This window comes from Talpa europaea (genome assembly GCF_964194135.1).
Source record: "Talpa europaea genome assembly, chromosome: 5".
NCBI classification, from domain to species: domain Eukaryota; kingdom Metazoa; phylum Chordata; class Mammalia; order Eulipotyphla; family Talpidae; genus Talpa; species Talpa europaea.
In genome coordinates this window covers 59,236,473-59,262,395 of record NC_140071.1, presented here as the reverse complement: position 1 = coordinate 59,262,395, position 25,923 = coordinate 59,236,473, and the positions used below count along the sequence as shown (strand labels likewise).

Genomic DNA, 25,923 nt, shown 5'->3' with positions numbered 1-25,923 from the left:
TGCCAGAATGAAAAAGATGAAAGAGAATAAAAGAAAGGACTGCTTTAAATGCACGGACAAAACAATTTTTGATAAACCAATACACATTTATTGTATTATGACTCACGCTATGTTTGAATTTGCCAGTGTGTTTAAACCAGTTGACACCGGATATGTAACTAGAACTAGGAGATGGAAATTTTAAAGTAGGATATAAGATTATTAGTTCTGCTAATAATGACCATAATTGGGTTGACAAATGAATCTGGATTAAATGTAAGAACAAGATCAGAGATTTAAACTGGATATGGGTAAAATAGAGGGAAAATACTATCTTTGTACAACAGGCCAAATTTTCTACTATAGACATCTATTTCAGTTATATACTATTCAACACAAGGAGAAACAGAGTGTGAATAGCCCACTACTATCCATACTCATCCAGAAAAATAGATCCTGCAGATTAGAAGATTTGTCTTCACAAACAAAAGGCATTATATGACATTGATACTGTGAGATAATCATTTATGAAGATGCTTTCATTAAAAACGGAATACCTCGATACCCTATACTTTGGGAAGGATGTAGAAAAATGAATCATTTTGCCTTGGAGATTATGAAAATGGTACAATAATTTCGGAAGCCTATTTAGCAGTCTCCAAAGACATATGCAATAAACCTACAACATCAAAATTCTACTTCTTGGAATATACCTAGCATATGTGTGTGCATGCAAACTTATATACACTACATAACATTTGTTTACCAAGTGACATCCTGGAATGTTCATAGCAGCTCTTATTGCAATAGTCTCAAGCTAGAATACCCGAGTTTCCATCAACAATGAAATTTATAGGTAACATGCAGTATATTCACTCTGCAATACTTGACAGTGAGAAAAACAATCCACAACCACACGAAACAATTCAGATGAATCTATCACAATGTTGATGCAAAGAAGCCAAAACAGAAACTCACATTGCATAAATCTATTTAGATAAACTTTAAAAGCAGGCAAAACAATTTATATTCTTGGAAGTCAGGACAGTGGTTATTGTTGGGATTAGTGACCAAAGGGAAGATGAAGAGATATCCTTAGGAACTGGTAGTGTTTTATTTTTTTATTTGAGTGCTGGTTATATGTGTAAAAATAGGTAAGCATATTTTTCTCAACAAGTTGCACATTCACACATTCATCTCACACCAATTAGAGTCTCATAGAATGATAAGGGTTGCATGCAAACAATTTAACAAGGAAAGAGAGTCTCTTCCCTTTTTACCAACAATGGGAGGGGAAGATTTTTATTTTAAAGCTATTGAGGGCTAACACAAGTATTGACCCTTTCTCTTTCTCTTTCTCTCTCTCTCTCTCTCTGCAAAATATAAGACAAATTTTATTCCCAGCCAATAATTTGTTTCCATTTTCTGGCATTTCTGTAAGTCAGATTTCCCTGATGTTTCTATTGTCTCAGTCCATATGGATTTTATTTAGGGAGAGAAACCTGATGTTCTTGTCCCTGAGTATCTCAGTAAAGGGTTAGGGAAGCAGCACATACATTAGAGGTTGTACAGTCATTCTTCTCCTTGACAAGGGAAGACAGGACAAAAACATGCCGACCACCAGCAGTAGTGCTGGCAACTGCTTTTGCTCAAGACATTTTGAACTTTACAACAAAGTGTTAAGGAAAGTTATGATGAGAAAATTTTTTCTAGGAAATCATAAGATGCAGGAAAAAAATGGTAGTGATATGAGCAGTAAAATGCTTTCATTTTTAAATTCATCTGAGATCAGGGCAGTAATAATTCATGGAACCCATGGATGAGAGTCTTTTGTCAAGTACAACCCAAAGATGGCATAAAGATTTTCTTGCTCTATTTTCTCTCCCCTAAAGTGACTACCCTCTCAAAAGAGAATGCACTTACGTCATCCTGTTAATATGATCCTTAAGTAGAACATAAATCTGCCCTTTGGATGAGAACACTAATCAGATTCAGCTAGTTTTTCATTTTCTATATAAACATTTCCATTATGTGAAAAGAAAAATCCCTGAAAACCAAGAATATTTTACAATTACAACTCTACTCCCAGTCAATCTATTTTGTTATTCTATATAAACAAATTCTGCCATTATATTCCTTTATCCATAGCAACTTTCAGTGAATATCCACAAATCAAATTAAAGACAAGTTAATTGCCAAAAAGGATCAAGCAACAAGCATTAGAAGCATAATATTTACAGACACTGTCCTAAAAATGTATGTGTTAGAGAAAAGTTTTGTCTGGTTAACTTCCTTCTAATCCGATTTTTAATTTGTAGGATTACTTTTGAAAAGAAAAAATTCATAATATAACTATTCTTAGCTTGAGACAACTGTTTTGGGGCTAAAATATCAAGCAGAAAAGATACTATTATGAAACATAAGAATATAAGGTGTACCACAAGAATATAAGCTTTATGAGAGTAAAGACCTTGACCATTTTATTCCTAATTAAAATAAAATATTCTTAATATAAAGTATAAATACTTTATGTGGCTAATGAAGCAACAGACTCCATGTGTGCTAGAACTGTCTGGATTAGCTGGCAAAAGCAGACTTAAATTTTCAGAATAAGTCGACTGTCATGCCTAGCAACAATTAAAAATTAAATTATGTAAACTTAAAATTATGTTAAAAACAATAGCAATGAAGATTCAAAGATCATCCCTTCCTGCAATTTGTGTACATTTAGTATAATCTGTGTTCTTGAGGTCACTTACATCTATTGTATCTGAACATGTTACTATGCAGCTCTTGGCAAATCCATATTTAGTGACCTCTGCAGCTTAAAGTGGTCTAGTAGGAGAATTTTTGCCAGAAAAATCAGCAAATACTCTCAGAAGGCCTTTTTTTTTGAGTTTTCACAGAGAGCTGGCTGTTAACATTTACCAGCACACCACTGACAGACTTATCATAGGCACTCAGGAAGCAGTCTCTGAATGAAAGCATTCATCTTTTATTTTTTTATATTTTTTATTTTTTTATATTTTTTATATTTATATTTTTATTTTTTTATATTTACATTACTTATATTTCATATTTTCCTGGGACTCAGTTCTCTTTTTATTTAAATTTTATTTTTATATTCCCCATACAATTACAACCCCCTTATTTTGACCCCAATCCCTCCTTTCCCCACCCCCCAACCCCACAGAGTGTCTCTGGTTCATAATTGTTTGTTGATTTTGATATTCACTTTCTTATAGTTATTCATTTTCCTGGTCCCTTATTTAAGTTTTCTAGATTCCTGCTATGAGTGAGACCATCCGGTATTTTTCTTTTTCTTTCTGGTTTATTTCGCTGAGCATGATCCCTCTAGCGCCATCCATGTTGCTGCAAATTGCATGTGTTTATCTTTTTTGAATGCTCCATGGTGTATATGTCCCACATCTTCTTGATCCAGTCATCTATATTTGGGCATTTGGGTTGGGCATTCATCTTTTATATGGATTCCGATTACATGTGAGTGTCCTATTCATGGTCACATTAGTTCTTATTTTCACAGAGTCTGCTCCTTTAACCCAACATAACACTTATCTTCCTCAGGTTAATTTGCAAGTTTTCTTCATATTTGTTTTTTCCTTCATTTTTGAAACATGGATTATATAATTTTTGTTCTTGAAATGCCTGTCTCTAGCATTTGGTTGCCTTCAAATAACTAAAGTAATAGGTATTTAGTCTGTTCACAATTTTTTTTTTCTTTAACATTTCAGTTGGTCCCTTCCAACTTATACTATTATCAGGTACTAAATTATTCAAATTGAAAGTCATTAGTACTCTACCTTCCTCTCTCCCCATAGAAATTCTCTATTGCTCTGATTCAAAATAACTTTGGATACTTATCTAACATAGCCTTACAGAAATTCAGAGGCACTTCTTTAGTCCCCTGGTTAGGGGAGTTGAGAAAGATCGTCAATTTTGTTTCAAAAGCAGAAAATTTTGGAAGGGGCGTAACCAAAGTAGGAGGGGGGTCTTTAGTTATAAAACAGCATGGCAGGGGCTAGGGCCTCCAGAACAAGGAAGGGCAAAGGGAGGTGGTATAGAAGCAAAAGTATACTCTCCAATCAGTGTTTAGTATTTCCTCTACTCACTGAGTAGCTGGAATATTCAGTTAAAGTCTATCCCCTAAAGTTACTTGACAGGAGTTTCTTAACTTCACAGCTTAAAGACAAAACTGTACTAGCTAAGAATTATAAAAGATTCTGAGATTGGGGCCTCCCTGGTGGTGCAGGGGTTAAAGTCTTGGTACTATGAAGCTATCATCAGCCACTGTGGAGCTAACTTAACCCACAGGCTCAGCAGACCTCTCCTGTCTCACCCGCTGCTCCCCTCAGCAGTGTACTTCAGAAGAGATGCCTGTTTTGCTCCCCACTCTGGCCAATCCTCTCATCTCCAACCCCTCTGGCCTACATCCCAGTTCTTGTATGCATAAATAAACAAAAATAAATCTTAAAAAAAATTCTAATAACAGATAATTTATTAACTGTTGATCTACATAAATATACCCATCAAACAAAAATAGTTTAGTTTTAGGGCCTCCCTGGTGGCGCAAGGGGTTAAAACGCAACTTATGAAGCTATCCGCAGCCACTGCAGCAAGAGTTCGATCCCCGGCCAGGGAGCAACCCACATGGCGCAGCAGACCTCTTCTGTATCACCCACTGCTCCCCTCAGCAGTGTATTTCAGTCAACCTGCCTGTTCTGTTCTCTACTCTGTCTCTGGTGAATCCTCTCACCCCCCGCACCCAAGTTTTTATATGCATAAATAAATAAATCTTTGGAGAAAAAAAGGCTTAGTTTTAACCACAGTGTGGCTCTCATGTTGACCATCATTAATATTCACAAGCATAATTATAAACCCTCACTAGTGGCAAGTGTGCTTTCTTCATTGCCCATTTTTTGCACAGTCCACATTTGAACATGTTCTGTACTGGCTCACAGCCCACAGGCCACCTAAAAGTATTCTTATTTTATAGTAATTACACAGTTTTTTATATCTTTCTGTGTGCAGTTGGCACCATGTGCTGTCCTAATAGGCCAGAAGCCTCACAAACTATCTCCCCACTCCACTGCTGCTTCTGGCTGATATTGCTAGTTGCACACATTTTGAATCTTGAGAGATGTGACTTCTTGACAACTGAGAAAAATTCAAGGACTATCTTTTGCAAAATGGTCCCTAAGAAAACCCTGTTTTGGTTGACGTAGTTAGGGATTTTTAGACTGGTAGGTAAAATGTCTGAACTGAGATTTCATTCGAAGAGTCTTTCTAATGAAAAGCCTACCTTTCCAATGCTTCTGTCCAATTCTGATTCCTTTCCTGTCCCATGGTGGTAAGAAGTGGACCTTCAACCAGTCCCTCTGATACCTTCCTGATGATACTGAATTAGGTCGGTTTTACTATACTGAAGGGAGAGGATGGGGCACTGGAGAAAATGTGTGCAGAAGCACAAAGACCCAGGGTTCTTCCCACAAACTGTGCTGGAAACTACTGCATTGCATGATGGGGTCTCTCTAGGTCTTTAGCTTTTTCTATGTGAGATGATGAATTTGAGCAGTTGTGGTCTTCTGTCTTTCCCGCAGTAAACTTTCCTCCATGAATGTAATGGTAGTTACTTGCCACACACCTTCCAGGCTTTGGTGATACAGAAGTATAAATAAAAAAGACAAGAATCACCGCTACATGCACCTCAGATTCCAGAATAGAACTTAGAATATAGAACAGCTAAAATTTCTCTTAGTGCTGTTAATTGTAGACACTACACATGGCTAACATACTTAATACTCACAACATCTAATTTAACAGATGAAGAAACTCATGCTCATGAAGTTGAATTACTTGTTCAATGTTTCATAGCTGTGAATGAAAGTGTAGAAATCTGAATATTAGCATTGTGGTACCAGAGCCAGTGGATTCCCAACCTCACTCTGCACTGCCTTTTAAATGGGAGATTGCTGTATTAGCTAGCTGCTCAGCAGGTAACTATAAGCAACCATATCACACTATTCTGTAACCAGGAGGGGTCTCAATGATAACCATTAACCTCCAAATATATTTGACAAAAAGAAGCATCACAATATTGGTGAGATGATGAGAGAAACATAGAAAACGCTATAAAAGAAGGAGAAGAAGGCCTTATTTTACCTACATGTTCTCTTGTCAGGGTACATGACCCTTTGAAGTAGGCATCTTTATTTTCCATTAACAGTAAGGGGATCTTGTTCTAGAGAAAGCAGCTGAGATGGCACTTAAGCTTCATCTGTTTGGTTCTAAATTCAATTTTTTTTTTTTAAGATTTATTTATTTATACAAGAACCGGGGTACAGGCCAGATGTGCGGGAGTGTGAGAGGATTCAACAGAAGCAGAGCGGGTAACAGAACAGCAGACTGACAAAATACATTGCTGAGGGGAGCAGCGGGTGCAACAGGAGAGGTCCTCCGCACCATGTGGGACCTCGCCAGCCTGGCCAGGATCGAACCAGCATTGCAGAGGCTGCGGACAGCTTCACAGCACAGCGCTCAACCGCCTGTGCCACCAGGGGAGGCTCTAAATTCAAAATCTTTCCTCTACACCATGCTGCCTCTCCCCAAAGTGTGCATTGACTATTAACTGATTGTTATCCTTACAATAACTGCTTTCTATCAGGGAACTGATTTTTCCCCTTTTCAATTTAGTTAACTTTACAATGTGGGATATCATTAAGAGGAGGACTTATCATTCAAGATAATGGCATAGAATAAACAGGCATGATACAGGATCAAGTTGGCCCCTCTAGTTCAAAGAATCTTCTGCTCCTCTGAACATCTGGTCAAGGAGCAACATTTGGCAGTAAAACACAACTACATGACCAGTTGAAACAAGCCAGATGGAAGCCCACAAATCAAAGCCTAAGGAGGAAATAGCAGAGCGTCACATAAAATGAGAGTTTTTCTTTCTTTCTGTTTTGAGTGAAAACACTTTATTCACTTATTAACTGGAATATTCCAATATGGTAAGTGTCCATACATTCACTCTTTATTCAGAAGTAGCTCATATGGAAAAAGCAAAATCAGTGTTTGATTTTATTCAGATTATTTACCAGATTTTTTCTTACTAAAGTAACGTTGGTCTACTTCATTGTTTATATTTTGGGAGTAGAGGATCCCCGCTTTCATGCGTTATTACTGTAGATGTAACATTACTTTAAATCACTATCAATCAAGCTAGAGAACTGTTTAGATATTTTTAGTAAGTTTACATCATAATGAATCACTGAGCTTATTCTATATAAAATAACAAGATGCTCTCTCTCAGAGAAAGATTCTGAGTTGAGTAAATGAGGATATTAAGTCCACTAGAATTAAACCTCTCATTACAGAATTCCTCCTTGTGTGGAGATGAGAGGATCTGTCAGGGACAGTGTCTCGTTAGGAATCCAGGCTTTTGGAAAGACGATTGGGGTTCAAATTTGGGCAAGTTTCTTAACCTCTCTCTGCTTGGTACCCTCATCTATGAAATAAAAGTTATGCTAGTTCCTTCCCTATCCTGGAGTTGTAGGATGAAATGGGATAATGCATGCCCAGCCCTGGGAACAGAGAGTAAGTGCCCAATTCACATGAGGTCTTCTTAGTCATACTCTGACCACATATGTGTGTCGCCTCTGTTCCCTGAACTCTCAATTTCCCTCTTACTTGATGGTAATTATACCATTGTCTTTACTTACCCTAAAGAATAAATGGGACACTAAAAATAATAGTTAGCATACCTGTTGCAACTGAATACTCTGGAACAGGAGATATTGATGAGGTTAGAAAGTTAAATCCCAGTGTATTGATTGGTTGGTGGCACTCCTTTCCCTTTCTGAGACTTGGACTTGGGCGGCTAGCCAGCATTTTCTCAAGTACACTAAGAGGTTAATTTGGCAGCCAGTGGTGTGCTAACAACTAGGTTTCAGTTACAACAAAGAGTAGCTATGAGAACACGTTCGCCTATGGCCCCTGCTAATATCTGCTACTATAAAATCAAGATCAAGGTGACAGAATCAACCATACCTTTGGAAGAGCACAGGAGATGATGTAGAATCACCTATTGATTTTTGTTGTGGCAAATACTGTTCTATATTTATATGGCCAGAATATCATTTGTGTCATTGTTTCAATCTGATTGCTATATTCCTTTTTTTTTCTTTCTTTCTTTTCTATTTTTTCTTTCTTTCTTTTTTTTTTTAATGGGACCCTCGCCATTGGCCAGGGATGGAACTGGCGCTGCAGAGGCTGTGGGCAGATCTCTCGCTCAACTGCTGAGCCACCAGGGGAGGCCCTGCTATATTCCTTTCCACTGATCAGCGATCATATAGTAAAATATCCTACCTGTTAGCTCTTTTATGAATCAAGAGATTCATAATGTCCAAATGAGTTGAATTAGTCATCAATTTAGTAGTTCTGCTAAACTTTTGGGGAAGGAAAAGATGTTCAAACTATTGGCAAAAGTAAGATTTGGAGATTTCCTGAGAATTTCAATTATGTAGTATATCCCACAAAACCTATTAGTACAAGGATCAAGAAAACTAGAAGCTGCATTCGATTTCTGGCTTGTGGGTGCTACTGGGACCCTCTGCATCCTACACTTAAATGTACTGCAGATGACTTTCTCTATTTGCAAGGTATTCACCCAAGTCGCCACAGAACATCCCCTTGTGAGAAGACAGAAAACAGAAAGTTTTGTGATTTGTTCTGGCAGGAAGACAAAACCATCTTTAGAAGAGTAACAGTCTCTTTAAAATTTACTTGAACATTATTACAAGTTTAAACAAAATATTTAAAAAACAAAGTGCCCTAGTGTTCCGTGGGGGAGATGTCAGAGTCAACAGCCTGCTAAGTCTCAGCACCTTGTCCTAGCTTTGTCTTCCAGATCATTTCTTTCTTGATTCTTTTAGGTATTGTAACCTCCAACATGAATTCACTCCAGTTATTTTCTCAGATCTGGCAGAAGCACATCACTTCACCTCCCCACTACCTCTAAGACACATACAAGAGGTGCAACCCTGCTGGCGCAAGGAGTTAAGCAAAGCACTCTGAAGCTCTCTGAGCCAAGTTCCCGGCGTGCCAGGGAGCAACTCACATGGTGCAGAGACCTCTCCTGCCTCTCCTGGTGCTCCCCTCAGCAGTGTATTTCAGTCAATCTTCCTGTTCCGCTCCCCACTCTGTGGTGAATCCTCTCACACTCTCCTCTGCACCTTTGGCCCTGTACCCCAGTTCTTGTATGCATAAATAAATAAATCTAAAAAAAAAGAGGTGGCACTCTATGCAATGACTGGCACCCATTCCAGATCCACAAGGGGAAATTAGCCTCTTTCTTATGTGAGATTATCCTTCTTCGTCTCTCTATTTTTATTTCCTTCCTCTCCCTCAATCTTCCCTCTTTCAGTTTCTCCTTCTATATCAAATCAAATTTGCCTTTTTCTAAAAATGCATTTTACCCACAAAAGACAAAAAAATTATTCTCTGAAAAACTAATTTCAAGTCTACATTAAACATTATATATCTGTCCAAAAGGTGAGTATTTCTCAGGAATCAACACTCATTTGTTCTTATTTGAATAAACCATATTTCTCAGTAGAATTTCATACCGATTCACAGATTTGGCTTTCCTTTTTCAAGGAATGTTACAAGGAATGAAAGCAGTGCCCAAGAATAGCATTTATACTTAAAGCTAAATGTACTGCCAGTATTATGCATTAATATTCATTCAATCTTCAAAGAAAAAGAGGGACACTATACTAGACACATTTGAGGATTTTACAGGATATAAAAAAAACTGTTTTTTAAGCAAACAATCTTGTAATGGAGAAATTCAATGAAGAAATATTAGCTAACGCCCAGTTATTTCAGTTGTTTCAATAATGGAATCATATGCAAAGACTCTCAAAGGTCAAGATAACCTTAAGCTACTTCCATGTTTTAAGGACCTTGTATATTAAAAGAGAAATGGAGAAATGCAATCACAGGGTTGCAAAATTGTGGGATATTTTAAGTTTTGACATTTAACAGTTCAGCACCTTTAATTCCAGGAACACTATGCAATGAAACCGTACCATCAAGAAGATAATTACAGACTTTAAATGTGTATATATATGGACTTGTAGGTATACATACACTGACTATTGCTACATTGCAAGAGATGTGGTATGGTAAAGGTTTAAATCTACATGATAAACATCCTTTTCATTATTGTCAGTATACTGTGTGGTTGAATGCATAATCTCTTTTGAGCGCTCAGAGCTCTCTCAAACTATGAGATCACAGAAGTCTAGCTGCCTTCCAAATTGCCTAAACTTCCACTGGATTCTTAGCCTTTATAGGCCCTGATCATATCAACAAATTGACTTGTGAATAAAGATGCTATAGGGTGATACTAACAGGGAGCAGTAAGATGCTTCATCAAATTTGCACTAATGACACTCCTGTTACCTGAGAGTGTCTCCTCTTAAAGAATTTACAGTCCAAATATAGAAACAAAATAAGACCCACAAACAGTGAAGACCAGTGCTAAATGAACTATTATTTAGATAATTGGCATTCAAATGAAAAGTAAATGAAGGAAAGACAAAGTTTCTCAAGCTCCATAGAAGACTGTCCAACATGGTTATTTTGTGTCATCTTTACCTTTTCAATGTTATGAGTGCTTGTCATGAAAGAGGCTGTTAAAACTACAAACTCAGGATATTCAAATGCAAAGAAACCTCATCCTTAAATATTCCAGTATTTGTATTATGGAAAGGATCAGAATTTGACTAAAGGATAAGGAAACTATCTATGGAAGACCAAGAAGACAAGTTTCATAATATAACAGCAAATAATACAATAGAGATTAAACTGCATTTATTGTGATATCTGAAATTCTTTAATACAACATGCTACTGTTCTTCCTCTAACCAGCAGTTAGATATTTATAATACTTAGGTATTTGCTATCAATGATGAGGAGACTCTAGATGTCACTATTACCGAAATATGCAGGTCAATGTTTGCATGGGCATACAACTTAGCTCATAATAAGCATGAGATCTACGTTCAGTAGAATGCAAAGCATAGAGCAGGCATGTAATTTCCAATGCTGAGTCATATTTTATAATTGTAACAATAGTATCTGTTTTGAAATAGAAATACAATTTCTTTACTCATTGTTACTAGTGACATTTATAATTTGGTATCTGTGACTTTATAAATTCCTAAAAATTTCAAGGGCACTATCTTCCACATTGTATGAAGCAAAAAATGATTCTGGGGAATTCTTTAAATCCAAAGTCTGAATGGTTTTTGTGTGCATAATCAGAACATATTTTAATTTCAGTTTAATGCATACCTCTATATGGGCCTAATAATTTCCAGATATGTTGCATCTGGCTTAAATAAGAAAAATCTTATTGTCCAGATTTTGCAATTTCACCTCTATTTGGTATCATGGAAATAGCTTTCAGTGCTATTGACCAACAAGCCAGAAGCAAAAAAAAAAAGTGTCAAAAAGCAAACTATACAATATAAATGTCTATCATACTCAAGCAAAGAACACAATCAGAGATTATTCTGTATCTCCTTTTTCTCCTAACTACCTGACTAAAATAAGCTAATTTTTATGTAAAACAAAGTGTCTTGACAATTTGTTCAGGTCATGAGGTCAAGATTTTTCACGATTTCTATAGAAAGCTTTAGCAATAAAAGATTGATCAAATGTTTACTTTCATTTTAAGGTGTCTAATTCTCCTGCATAAGTTTAAAAACTCTGACTGACCACCCAGACCAAAGAGAAAGTGTTTATTTTTCCATGTGAATGTGCCTGAAACAAAAACAATCTGGTAGTTTTGTTGTTGCTTGTTTGCTTACTCAATGGACAAGAATCCTTTGCTGACATTTAAAGGATTAGCTGCAAGTTAGTATAGCCAGTTTTGGCTGTATTAAGGCTATTAGGCAAGCTATTTCACTTATTTTCTAGATGACAGTAAATGAATGTTTAAGGTCACCATTGAACTCTCAAAATCAACTTTTAGTGTAACTTCCTTCTACTTCTGCAGGTTCCTACATACCCCTGGCTATTTTAAGGTTCATGTCTTCTTAGCTCATATTTCACATACTACCAATTGAACACACATTGTAAATTAAGTAGATCAACACAGGACATACAATTATTTGAAGGGACCCTAAAAGATATAGAAGCTGATGAAAGAAATCCTTCCCAGTTACAAAAAGTTAAGAGCAATACCTGTAAGACTTTGAGAAACGCAATCTTGATTTGGCTCTTGGAGATGGTCCTGGCACTGTGGCTGCCTGAGAATCCCAAACAAAAGCCATTTGTAAAGAAGGTGCCAAGATCACTGAAAACAGCTGGAAGTCAGAGTTGGTGCAGGGCCCTGGGGCCACAGGGCCCCACGCTGAGCAGGAGGCACTTGTGGCTGATTGAGGGCATTTCCTCTGTGTGGTGCTAGGCGCTGACAGTGAGGTCGCAGGCTGACTGAGGCAGGGCTGAAGGGACAGCCAGGACTTCCTGCTGCATGACACTTGCCCTTTGCAACATAGCTTGCTTCACTCAGACCTTATCTCATTAATAACATGGGAAACATTCCCTCGCAAATTTGTTTTTAAATATAGCCCTGATTAAATGGTATAGTCACATGCATCCCCTGAAAAGCACAATACACACACACGCACAATAAAAGATATTATTGGAGCAGGTGACCCATTATTTCGAGTGTGAAATTAAAAAAAAAAAGAGTAAAAAGAAGGACTTTATTTAAAATAAAATAAATTTTAAAATAAATACATGCTTACATGCCTACAGCCAGGAAATTTGACAAGGATTACTAAATTTCACACAACTAGCTACCAAATATAATTTTCCTAATTTCATATTCTCCTAGGAACAGGGATGAATATCATTATTAGCAAAACTTCCTCAAGAATTTAATCATCACCAAATACCAGCACCTCCCTGCAAGTCAGCATGAGAATAGGCTGATTATTTTCAAAGCTTTTGCAGCTTTTCCCTGGGAGATGACTCCTCACCTTGAGAGTGAATTATAATATGAGTTTGACAACAGAGATCGATTTTCTTGTCCAGTTTTTTAATGTCCCCTGGAAGCATTTCCTAACTCTGATAAATCCTTTCAGACAACTCTCTTTCAAATGAAATAAATGATGAAAGCCAAATAGAGGATTCAGTGTCTCGTAAGCCCAACACATTTTGGGGAGGCCTATATCTCAAGGTGCTGTATGCAACTAGTCAAAGAATCCCCAATGTTGTCATAGGGCCTCACCACTGAGTGGTATTTAATGTTAACATACAGCATGATTCCATCAGGCCCTGTCAAAACACTGACCTGTGGGTGACCCTAACTGTAAACCAAGGCAGAATTCCACTTCTCCAGGATAAGATTAGAGAGGCTTGGAGTGCCCAAGAGTGAATTTAACCCACAATGAACTGGATAAAACTGACCTGAATTTGAGCATACTGATCTACATCATGTCTGCCAAACTTTAACACCATACACCCAATCTATCACTTACATGATAGCTGAGGGGTGCAAAATAGTCAAATAGTTTCTGTAAAAGCTTAAGTCAGTAAACATTTACTCTTAAAACAACGTCCAGCACTCCAGGGGTTCTTGAGAACACTACAGGTTCCATATCAGCTTTGGGAATGAGTAACAGAAAACATCTTTATGGTTTCACCTCTTTGTTATCTCACAGATGGACGAAAAGAGAAGGCAAGTGATAACTGACCAAATAGCAGAAACTTGGGAGGAGTCAAGAGGTCAAAAATAAACACAATTTCCTCTGAATCAACTAGCAATATTTGAAAGCTTCACAAACTTTTGGCTTTTGTATATGGAACTGAGTTTCAGAAGAGCAAAATTGGTGATCACTATCCTAATATTCTTTAAGAAGGAATATAAATGTTGGCGAGATTGTGGAGAAAAAGGAACTCTCCTGCACTGTTGGTGGGAGTGCAAACTGGTCCAACCACTATGGAGAGCTGTGTGGAGATTTCTGGACCTACTAAACATAGAGCTTCCATATGATCCAGCAATTCCACTCCTAGGTATTTACCCAAAGGACACAGAAGCATCAATTCCAAAGAGCACCTGCACCCCTATGTTTATAGCAGAACTGTTTACAATAGCTAAGCTTTGGAAACAGCCCAAATGCCCAAAAATAGATGACTGGATCAAGAAGATGTGGGACATATACACCATGGAATATTACTCAGCATTCAAAAAATATAACACATGCAATTTGCAGCAACATGGATGGGGCTGGAAGGGATCATGCTCAGCGAAATAAGCCAGAAAGAAAAAGAAAAATACCGGATGGTCTCACTCATAGCAGGAATATAGAAAACTTAAATAAGGGACCAGAAAAAAAGAATAACTATAAGAAAGAAAATATCAAAATCAACAACTATGAACCAGAGACACTCTATGGGGGGGTGGGGGGCAGGTTAAGGAGGGATTGGGGTCAAAATAAGGGGGTTGTAATTGTATGGGGAATATAAAAATAAAAATTTAAATTATAAAAAAAGAAGGAATGAGAAGATATCCATACATATATCAGCCTGCCCTTTTTGGGGGTATGACATTTATTCTTTTGTACTATGTAATTTCCATTTCAGGTCTGTTGTTAGGAAATGCAGATATGTCTGTTAGAGTTAATACAGAGCTGAACAATTTGGTGTTAGTGGAATGCCTTCATCAGAGAATGAATTCAGAGAGTGTAAGAGAAATGGGAGTCGGGGTGAAGAGGGGGCTGGTCCTGGCAGCTGTTGGAGTGGGTTGGAGTGAAGAGGCAGTGGGGAGTATACAAAGAGCGGGAGGGATGGCACTGACCAAGACCTCGTTCTTTCATTCTATATAAAACTATATAAAACTCTCATTGCATCCACTTATGTTAAACATTTTATAGGGAAGCCTTCCTGGTATCTAAATATGAAATCTGCAGCCCATATATTCATCTTTGGAAGCAGAAAAATACGACTTTGTTGCTAGCCCAGTTGTATTTGTTTTGGCAAGATGGACTCTATCTTCTTTTTCAGGCAAAAACCAGCTAGGGTGTTTGACTAACACCTATTTTTGTCTCTGTACCAATGGACATTTTAGAAAGAATATTCTGTTAATTGACATAGGAGTAATAAATCATAAGTGGATAATAAGAATGCAAAATTAAGGTACTATAGATTGTCCAAAATTTCCCAAAAGAAATGTGTAATGATGATACGAATCTGTCTTTTTCATTATAGCCAAAACATTTCTTTTTTTCTTTAGTTCCCCTCCTTCTTGAAAGCAGATGTCTAGAAGAGCTAAGCAAAATAAAAACAACAGAACCATTAATTTGAAATAATGATCAGGAAAATGGGAACTTTGGTCCTTTCTCCTAATGTGAAATTGAATAAAGACCCAGAAATATCTGGCAATGTGAATGCTATTCTTTTCTTATATAATTACTTATCCTTCCCTTTTCTTTCCAACAGTAATGCATAATCTCCCAGTCCCTTTGCATTACCACCTTTTAGCAAGGTCATAGAAATAGCCACTAATTTCTGAAATTCGACAGAACAAAGTTAAGCCTTGATATAGTATAGCTATCAATATTATTTTTTAGGAACTTGCTAGCAAATCACAAATGTGAAAATATAGACAATTGGAAAATATTTAAAAATTAAATAAGAATGTTTATTAGGATGAATCATTTCTGTCATTTATATTTTAAGCTGCTGTTTATAACTTTTACTTCAGAATACTAAGGATTATACTAAAAAGAAAATGAAGCAGAAAACTTTTGAATATTTTAATTTCTGTTATTACTATGCTTTATTTTTCCAAAAGGATTTTAGCACAAACATGACTAAATGTCAGAGAGAGATGTTTCATCTTTGAGAGAAATTCTTTTCAAATTTAAAACTAAATTTATATTCCAGGAAAGACCAGGCTCTGAAATCTACATTTTGCTCCTACCCAATTTTTATACACATAATTCCTAACCTCCCCAAAATCTCAAAATGCCCATCTCCTGCCAATAATTTAGATCTTAAGTTCTGCAAAGTACTAAATAAGGTATGTTCTTTGTCTCTTGAGCATTTCTGGGATTCTGGTTCCAAGATTCCAGATATTAAAACGGCAAATTTGGGTGTTGGTATCTGACATAGAAACTCAAAATTTCCTCTATAGGAGACAGCTACTATGAATCAAATTAAGAATCCCAAATTTAAAAGTGGGAGAATTTAAGCATAATCCACATGGGCACTTACTTAGATACCAAGTCACTATTTGACAGATTAAAGGGGAGGTTTGAGCTCAGCTTCAGAGAGACAGTTATATCAGTGGGGTTGTGTTATGTTGAAATACATTGCCTCAGGAAACTAGAGCATGAGATGGGCTCAGGATAATGCTGTATTTGGAAATAGTCACCGGTCATAGACTCAAAGGCAGCAGAAGTTAACGTGGTGGCAAACAACTTTATTTTATTTGCTATTTTATTTTCACCTACTAGCTACCTCTGATAATGTTTCACTACTTCTATCTTCTGGGTGATCCTTGCAAAAAAGAGTGTACCACAAGGAAATTTAACAACCACACTTGTACACTTCTAAAATCTAGTATTCATTTAGTATAAGTAATTGTGTTTCAAATATGGTTTTTCATTTTATTTATTATCACAATTAACAATCAATTATTACATCAAATAGAAATGCTGGAAAATAAAACTAGCATCTTTTTTGGATTATTTCCAAATATTATATCTAAAACTTATATGGTTATACTTGATTTAGAGGTTAATTCTTCCATGTACTGAAATAGTGGACAATTATTTTCTAAGCTATGCAGATTTGATAATACCAATTATTCTGAAAAGCATTAGAAAGGCATGCTCTGTGTTTTAAGCTGCTACGAAAACATCCATTATTCATACAGGTCCTATGACACAAACAGAAATAAAATGTAATTAAAGAGCTAAAATCACTAAGACAAAATAAAAGAACTGACAAGAGACATGATTAAAAATAAGAAGGAAAGATAAAGAAAACTGTGACTCGCGAATCAAAATGTTTCAAGGTTTCAATTACATTAGACTATTTTTTGGAATGTTGTACCTATTTGGAAGACAATGAAACCAAGAGATTTCTTTTTATTTTTTTAAATATTTATTTACTTATGCATACAAGAACTGGGGTGTAGTCCAGAGGTGTGTGGAGGTGGGGTGAGAGGATTCACCAGAGACAGAGTGGGGAGCAGAACAGACAGAATGACTGAAATACACTGCTGAGGGGAGCAGGAGAGTTCTGCTGAGCCATGTGGTTCCCTGTCCTGCCGGGGATCGAACTCATGCTGCAGAGGCTGCGGACAGCTTCATAGTGCTGTGCTTACCCCCTTGTACCACCAGAGAGGCCTGAAATCAAGAGATTTCTATTGTCCAACTTCTAACCAGTTGGACAAATGGGGGTTAAAGGAAAGCAATAAAGGAAGAAAAAATGCAAAGGAAGGGAAATGCATTTTATGTTTATTAAGTATTTCTAAGTGAATGACAAAGTTCAAAGACAAAGTTCAAAGTTCAAAGAAGAATTTCTGTGAAGGTAACAGGAAATATTTCTAAAGTCAAATTCTTTAAAACATTGAAAATTAAACACGTGCTAATCATTTGACGTAGGGAACTAAATAATGTACGTTTTCTGGAATCATTGTCAAATTTTCTATATATGAAAATTTTAAAAGTCTGAACAACGTCTTCTCATAATGTCATACTCATGAACACAGACTGAAAAAAAAGTCCTCAATTTCAGACGAGATCAGGCGCGTTCAGGGTGGTATGGTCGTAGACTAAAAGTCCTCAATTTCATATTGAAAGCTACCTTCTCTGGGAAGTGTTTCCTGCTTTCCCAAATCAGGGGATGTCTCCACACACTATGCACTTCCTATTTGTCACTATGAGCAAGTTTGTAATTACTCAACATCTAGATCGCCTGATAGACCTAACATTATGGGGACACAGATCATACTTGCTTTCCCAGTGGATCTGCAGTGGCTTGCAAGTGGCCTGGGAAAATAAATCACAACAATGTTTGCTCAATGAATGAAAAGAAAACTTTTTCACATGGTTTCTTGAAAATGAGATGCATTTCTTACATTATTTTATGTTCCTAAGTGGGGCAAAAGATTTTGCTGTGGATAACTTATTTTCTTTTTCCTTAGATGTTCCCTCTAAGTTATGATTATGTCAATAACTAAATAAACGGAATAACAAAAGCAGAAAACACACTGTCACTGTTGTGACCAAATAGTGTTTTGTTTTACATGATGAGACACCATTGGCAAATATTAAGAACAACCCTGGTAAAGGTATTAGAGCTACAAATTTGCTGGGAACTTGCCAGGTGACCTTGAGCACTGCTGCCTGACCTTGCTGAATTTCAGTGTCTTATCCAAATGAGTACTGTTGCAAAGAGTCTTTGAGAGGCATGAATAGGGTAATTTATATAAAAGCATTTTGAAAATGTCATATAAAATTATAACTAATACTGAAAATGTTGGTATGTTTTAGGGGGAGCTAAGAAAACTATTTTTATACTGCTAAAAACATTTGCACTGTTAAAAACTGTGCTCTAAAATGGGTCACCTCGTGAGTGTGGTAAGCAAGCATACAATTTCACCAGTTTCAGAAAGAGTAGTAATCTTTAGTTTTGATGGGTAATTATTTTCCCTATTTGAAATCCTTTTATCTTAAGTGTATAAGGATAGAATATCAAGCTGTTATATTTTAAAGGTTAATGCTATAACAAAAGTTTGTTATTTGTTGCACAAACATCCTCTCAAGATTCTGTTTACAAGAACTATAAGGAATTAAGTGGCAAGGAATTCTACTAAAGTTAGCTGATGGAATTTTTCTCAATTGTTCAAAATCCTGGACTTCACCTAAATATAGAAATGTTTCCATTTATTTTTCAAAAACTTATGGGATCCTGAAGACAGGTTGTTTAATTGGAAAAGCATTTACTACACTGACTCCAACTCACGCTGCTCTAATTGTTGACTACACACCAAATAAGGACAGACATGGCCTTTTTCAGCTCCTTAGAACTATGTTAACAGACAAGCAAAAGCAATGATGGAATCATCAGACTGAGAAAAAAATAGCTCCCTTGGGAGAAAGGAAAAAGACCCCAAATACCAAGAAATTAAATAACAGTAATCTCTAGTGTTCAACTTTGGCACCAAGATTTTTTTTCCATGACAGTGTTCTATATCTCCCTAAATCTGTATATTTATTTATTGGAGCCAACATTCATAAACTTTCCCATTCCTGGGCACTTATTTTTGACCTATCACCTCAAACTCCCTTCCTGATCCTGAAACTCCCCAACCATTGGCCAAGTCTGTGAACCAAACGTCACCATAAAGTCTGGGTACTTTCCTAATTCTCTTTTTAAATAAGATGGTATCAGCTGCTTATTTGGTATTTATTCTACAATGAGGCCTTAACATGTTATATTACCCTCACAATGAAATGTCTGTGATTTTAGTCTTACTTTTTTTCAGTTTACAAGTGAGAAATAAGGACTTAGAAAGTTGCAGTAAGTTGCCTTTATGATCAAACAGTCAAGAGAGGCAGATCTGAAATTAAAATGGAGGTCTCTGATTATAAAACCTATGCTATTAACCAATATATGGTTAGAATATAAATGAGTGAGGGCTGATCCTTTTCTTTGCAGAGTCAAGTCATGGAGCAAGTTTTTGATTTCCATAGAAGGAATAAGGGAATAAGTACTACAGTGACATAATTTCATTTAATTTTATCCAGTTCCCAGATTGACATCACCATTTTAGAGATGAGGAATCTGAGCTTGGGGAGGTTAGGTAACTTAGATGACACACAAAACTAATGTATGATGAATATGTGAGTACAAGTCAGTTCTGCTGTTCTTGAATCTTGTCTCCACGACAGATGACTTACCCATGTCTCTCGCTTTTTCTCTTGTTCTCTCACAATGTCTTGTTTATTTCCCTTCTTTCCCCTTCCTCCCTCCCATTTTCTTGTTTCTCTCTTTCTTATTTAATTATTTTTTACTTGCATTTCCTTCCTTGATGTAAAATCCACATAACATAAAATTGATGATTTTAAAACAGAATTCACCAGCATTTAGTAAATTCACAATGTTACAACCACCACTTCTCTCTAGTTTCAAGAGATTTTCATCACCCATTTAGCACATCAATATTGATTCTCTCTCACTCGTTCAGCCCCCGGCATCTCTAAATATGATTAATGTCTCTATGGGTGTCTTTTTTGTGGATGATCACATAAGTAGAATCATACAGCATGTGACCTTTGTCACATATCGTCATAGGTAAGTTCTCTTAGCTTTGTATCTTTGACATCCATCCACAGTGTGGCATCTATCAGTCCCCAAGTTCATGGCAGCATTATTTACAATAGCCAAGAGTCAGAAACAACCTAAGTAACCCTAGACAGATGAGTGGATAAGGAAGATTATACACAGAGAGAGAGAGAGAGAGAGAGACAGAGACAGAGACAGAGACAGAGAGATACTATTCAGCTATAAAAAATGATGAAATCCTGCCATTTGTGACAACATGAATGGACTCAAGTCTCTTTAAATAGCTAGCTGTATGGTTTCCAGTGGCAGGGTCTGGGGGGAAGGTGCCATATCTGGCAGCAAAGGTGTCAAGAAGAATCCCCTGAAGCGGGTCAGCAAGATGGATGAGGAAGATAAGGCATTCAAGCAGAAACAGAAAGAGGAGCAGAGGAAACTTGAATTGCTGAAAGTGAACATGAAGGGAAAAGGCCTCCTGCTCACAGGTAGAATTAACAAATTTGGCAAAAAGTGAGATGCTCCCTGTGCTTGAGGCAATGGTGGTCCTTAATTTCATTGCTGTTTGAACATCCAGATTCCCTGTCATAATATCTTTTGTTGCCAATAGCTAGAATGAAGTGTCTTGGAGCCTGTTGTACATATAAGAATAAACTTTTGTAAAAAAGAAGAAATCATACATTGGCTTATCTTCTCTTAATTCTTCTCACTCAGCCATCTCTACCTTAGCTGTGAAGTCAGAATAAGCCCACTTGAGAATCGTGCCAAAGCGTGCTTGTCTTCAGTTTTTGCTTTCGCCTGAACTCTGTACTACCCTGAATTAAATCAATTCACTTGAAATGGCAAAAAAAAAAAAAGAATATATTTTTAGGGAGAAAATTGGTCTGAGAGCCTGGGCTGAGGCTGTAGGTGGGGGATGAGTGGGTTCAAGTGTGAAAACTACAGTTACAAATGCAGAGAGATGGGAGGCCTACAACTATGGTGAGGCTTGGGGAAAAAATAATGCAGTGCACATTCTTCTGCATTTTCCCTCTGTTTATTTTACATAGAAGAGAAATATAAATACTCTTTAGTCTACCTATCCAATGGGAGCAGTTCACTAGAGGAGCAAGTAGAAATCTGGGTATTTGAGTAACAGTGAAGAATCAGCTTATTTTTATTTTCATTTTGTAACAGGATGCATAAAATTTAAGGCATCATTTTCTAGCTATTCCTCAGAACTACCTAAGGGTTTGTAACAGACTTTTACACTATTAGACTGTTAATAAGGCAATAGGGTATATTTTGGCTCTTGCTTCTATTACTGTCATTGATTTTATTTCTATGGGTTCAATGGAGTTAGGTGATTTTTCCAAGTTTGATAAGGTGTAAACCATGTACCTAGATTAAAACTCTGGCTTACCATTAAAAGAGAATAATTTCTAAATTAGGAACATCTTTGATTAAACTAACTGCTTTTAAAATGTAGATGTGGGAAGACACAGCTATTGTTCATTGGTTAGGTTAATTCTGATTTAAATTGGATCTGTTTTTGATTGACATATGTTATAATGACACTTAAGGGACTGAATTTACATTTGAAAAAAATAATCAGTCAAATAAACAAAATTATAACAGAAATTTTAAATCACCATTGGATGGTAGATAATAAAATATTTAGGGGCACTATCATTTTTTCTAGATATTCTGGTTTCCATATGAAATTATATATAACAGCCCTTCCTTCCTTCCCTTTCCTCCCTCCCTCCCTCTCTCCTTCCTTCCCTCTCTCCCTCCCTCCCTCCCTCTTCCATTTTACTTCTGTTCCCACCCACTCACTATTGCACACTGTATGCCATGTGCTATGCTAGATGCTTGTTGGTGATCAAGGTTAACAAAAGTTAAGCCCAAACACTGCTTAGAACAGAATGAACAGAAAACTAAAACTCAAGGTTTATAAGAAACTGAATTGGGCTTACATTTTCAAAAGTATCAGGGCAGTAGGGAGAGAATGGATATAAAATATTTATGGAAATGGAAACTGACTTGAGATCTTGTTTTTGACAAAATGTATATAATTAAGGAGGTGAGTTTTCAGATGATGAACATTAAAAAGCAACTCAAATATTTTTGGTAAAACACCTTTGACTGTGCCTGGCCCAGGGAAAACACCTCCCCTGACAGTCAATTCTTAGGTAGTTATTAATAGGAGGGACTTGGGAGTGAAAGTTTATAAAGAAGTTCTCATTTCATGCTCACTGTGGACTAACTCAGTTCCAGGTAGCTGAGGATACAAAAGGAAAGTAGAACCTGGCCACCCTTTACATAGGTCTACAAATGAGGGAAAAAAATCTCCCCTCAGAAATATCTCTGAAATCTGTGGTAGTAAATGTTTTCTCAATAAAATGTATCAAAAGTACTTGCAACATTAAAACTCACAAACTATCCTTTCACATAATTTTTTAATAATCAAGGAAAAAAATGAGTGTGCATAATTGGGGCAATCAGTATTGGGATAGTCCAGAATGATGAATTACAGATGTCTAAAACACAATTGTGTTTCAGAAAAACATGTAGAACATGGTCTTTACCATATCAAAAATAGGCGTTTTTGGGTTTTTTTTGGCAAAACAGTGATTATGAAAAGTTTCAAAAAGAGAGATCAGTTGAAAGAATTTTATAGTGAACACCTGTATCTACCAGTTAGATTCTTCCAGTAGCATTTAGGAGATTGTACCCTAACAGATGATTATCATATTGGACTTGAGCAGCGACAACTGTACTGTGATAATGAGATTCATCAGAATGATATTTAAGGATTGCATATTATGCGAAAACTAAATTATAAATCTCTAGGTTTTACTACTGAATCTGCAGTTTGTATAGGCAAAGACAATTTGTCTATGTAATGTGAAAAAAAATAAACCTGAATTCCTAAGTTTTACTAACAAACTAATAAAAAGTTAAAGATATGCTCAAAGATGATGAATTATCAAAATCAATATCTATTTAAACTGTCAACCATGAGGTTTTATTCCAATGTAGTCCTCTGTAACATATTTTCTGAATGATTACATACTGGGTAATTCTTAGTAAATTATGAATTCAGTCAGGTAGTAAGGAAGAAATGACTAGAAATACTCCACACTTACTAAAAGTGTACAAGACATCCTATAAAATCTGTAAATCAGAAGATGTTTCAATAAACTTTTTTTTCTGTATTATTTTTTGTTTATTTTAAAATAAGCCTTCTTTAAATGTTATTCTTAATTTATAATGGATAAAAAAGATGTTCTACTTTTCTAATAAATAAAAAAAGCTCCCAGCATCAATGAATCTCTTTTTCATCTACTATTTTCGGTGTGCCATGGAAAAGCCAGTTTGCTACCTTCTCAGCAATTTGAGATGCAGGTCAAGGTCAAATGACATCACAAGAGTGACAGAGGAAACCTAATTTTAGTCTCCATGAAACCAAAGAACTCATGCAAATGATGACTGAACACTCTCAGCTCAGTTTGAAGCTGGATATTTGAAAGAAATCCAGTGAAGAAGGAGTAGACACCACAGAGTCCATGGAGTATCTCAAAGCAACACTTCTGGTACATTTAAGGGTGTGTATTTGCAATTGTAGTATAAACTCATAGCAATTCAGTGAAAATAGTAAATAGAGCTATGAAAAGAATAGAGTGGCATTTTCAAGAAGATGTTGGGCTGGGTAAATTGGGTTAAAAGGGACAACTGTGTGATGAAGGACAGAATTGCACTTTTAGTAGTGAATTTAATATAATATGTATACATGCTGATTAAAATATGCACAAAAATGTTAACATTATCATCTCTGGGTAGTAGAATCATAGATACTTTAAAAATTTTTTCTTTAATGTCCAAATTTTCTATAACAAATAGGGATTGTTTTTATAATGAGATAAAATCAGATTATATAATCAGATAATCATCACTTGACACTATATCAAACAAAAAACTTGAGTAGAAGCCGCTTTTTTCCCCACCAGGAGTTTTAGAGTTTTACTTTGAATTAAATTTCAATAAGAAGTCATGAATAAAAACATCTGAATTCATATTAAACTAAATAAATTTCATAGTTCATTACTGAAATGTTAAAGGATTGGACAGAGAAGTGCTGAGAGGCCAAACAGGCATTTACATCATTGAACATTTAAGGATGATGGGATTTAAAAATCAAACCATCGGCATCTTGATGGGGTCTGCAGAAAAATGGAGAGGCCAGAGTAGTGTGCCTTCCAGTAGAAGAGCCATGGGAAGACAAAACGAAAAGAGAAAGAAGCCTAGCTCTTTATAAATTTAAAGAAACCTACTGCGTGCCCGTCTGCAGGCAATTCTCTTCAATGAAGTTACATGTTTACACAGCGCCCCCTAGTGAGGGGTTTTCAGCACTGTACATTCACCCAAAGAAAGAGCCAAGCGTTTCCCCTGGCCATGAAAGGCATTTGCTCAGCCTTCATCATCTGATGACAGACTTCCAAAACTTATAGAGGATTTATATGTGATTCTGGGAAACACACTGTCTTGGTGTCTTATAAAATGAGCCCCTAATGTTCCACATGGTTGTGATTCTTAATAGTAATGTTTAAAAAGAACTTCCCCAAATAGAAAATCACCATCTTTATTTGCCCCCATTCCTTGAGAAAACTGCTCTTTGGTTCTAATGAAAACTGTTTCATTTGAAGAAAATCAAATGTTGAAAATTAGAAAATACATTAAAAATCAAATATTGTTTATTGAACTTTAAAAATAAAGAACCTATATTATTATTATTTTTTTTGTGTGTGTGTAAAACATTAGTAGAGTTATAAGTGTTATTTGGAAGTATTTTAGTCATCTGAAACTTCACATGATGACCACTGACAAAATATCACTATTTCAGTAATGTTAGAATTAGGGGCATTTTTATGTGTTTAAATTACCTCCTTAGAATAAAAATCCTATTCATATAAATAATTCCACTAGTTCATAATTATCTGTATAACAGCTCAGCAGGAAAAATAAAATTCTGAATGCTTCCTGTAACGGTAAAATTACTCTAGAATGTGACAGAAATATGGAAGAAGAGTTGTGATTTGTTTGTTCTGATTCGAAACAATAGTAAGGCTGATTTGTTTTCACATTTGGTTGAACAATTGATTTGCCTGTTGTTGGCTACACTACCTAGTTTATGAGGGCTCCATCTCTCTGCACTCACATTTCCGCTCAAGCTGTCATACAAACACACTTCTGAATGCTGAGTGAGGCAATGCAAAAGTATGATTGACACAATTATTAAATTGAAATGGCAACACCAAAAGATGGCTCTCTTTGGAGAGGAGTCAAAGAAGTAATAGCATTTTAGGGGTGAGGAAGTAGACCAGCAAAAGAGAAAAGTCATTCAAAATACGCGTTAACAAGCAAATGACCACTGTGAACAAATGGAAACTCACTCTTTCAGGGGAACCTTTTGCTGCACCATTGATACATGCCCCGGGATTGTCCGATTGCAGAAAGTGGAACCCAGGGCATGTAAGCATGCTCTGGTCCCTCAAAGTTTGGCAGTTGCCTCTG

General features: G+C 36.3%; 1 protein-coding gene across 6 annotated transcripts in view; it reads right to left on the bottom strand.

Moving 5' to 3' along the window:
• The window catches only part of PDE4D (phosphodiesterase 4D), a gene marked incomplete at its 5' end in the record, with an annotated part of 1,035,071 nt that overhangs the window by 306,564 nt on the left and 702,584 nt on the right, over positions 1 to 25,923 (bottom strand). Inside the window, one exon of one of the 6 annotated variants that reach the window (XM_084234303.1) lies at positions 12,253 to 12,341. The exons of the other annotated variants lie outside the window; for them this stretch is intronic. Within the exon in view, the coding sequence (XP_084090429.1) occupies positions 12,253 to 12,341 (89 nt within the window). Of the gene's footprint in view, positions 1 to 12,252; positions 12,342 to 25,923 lie in introns of those variants that run through there. 6 annotated transcript variants of the gene reach the window in all.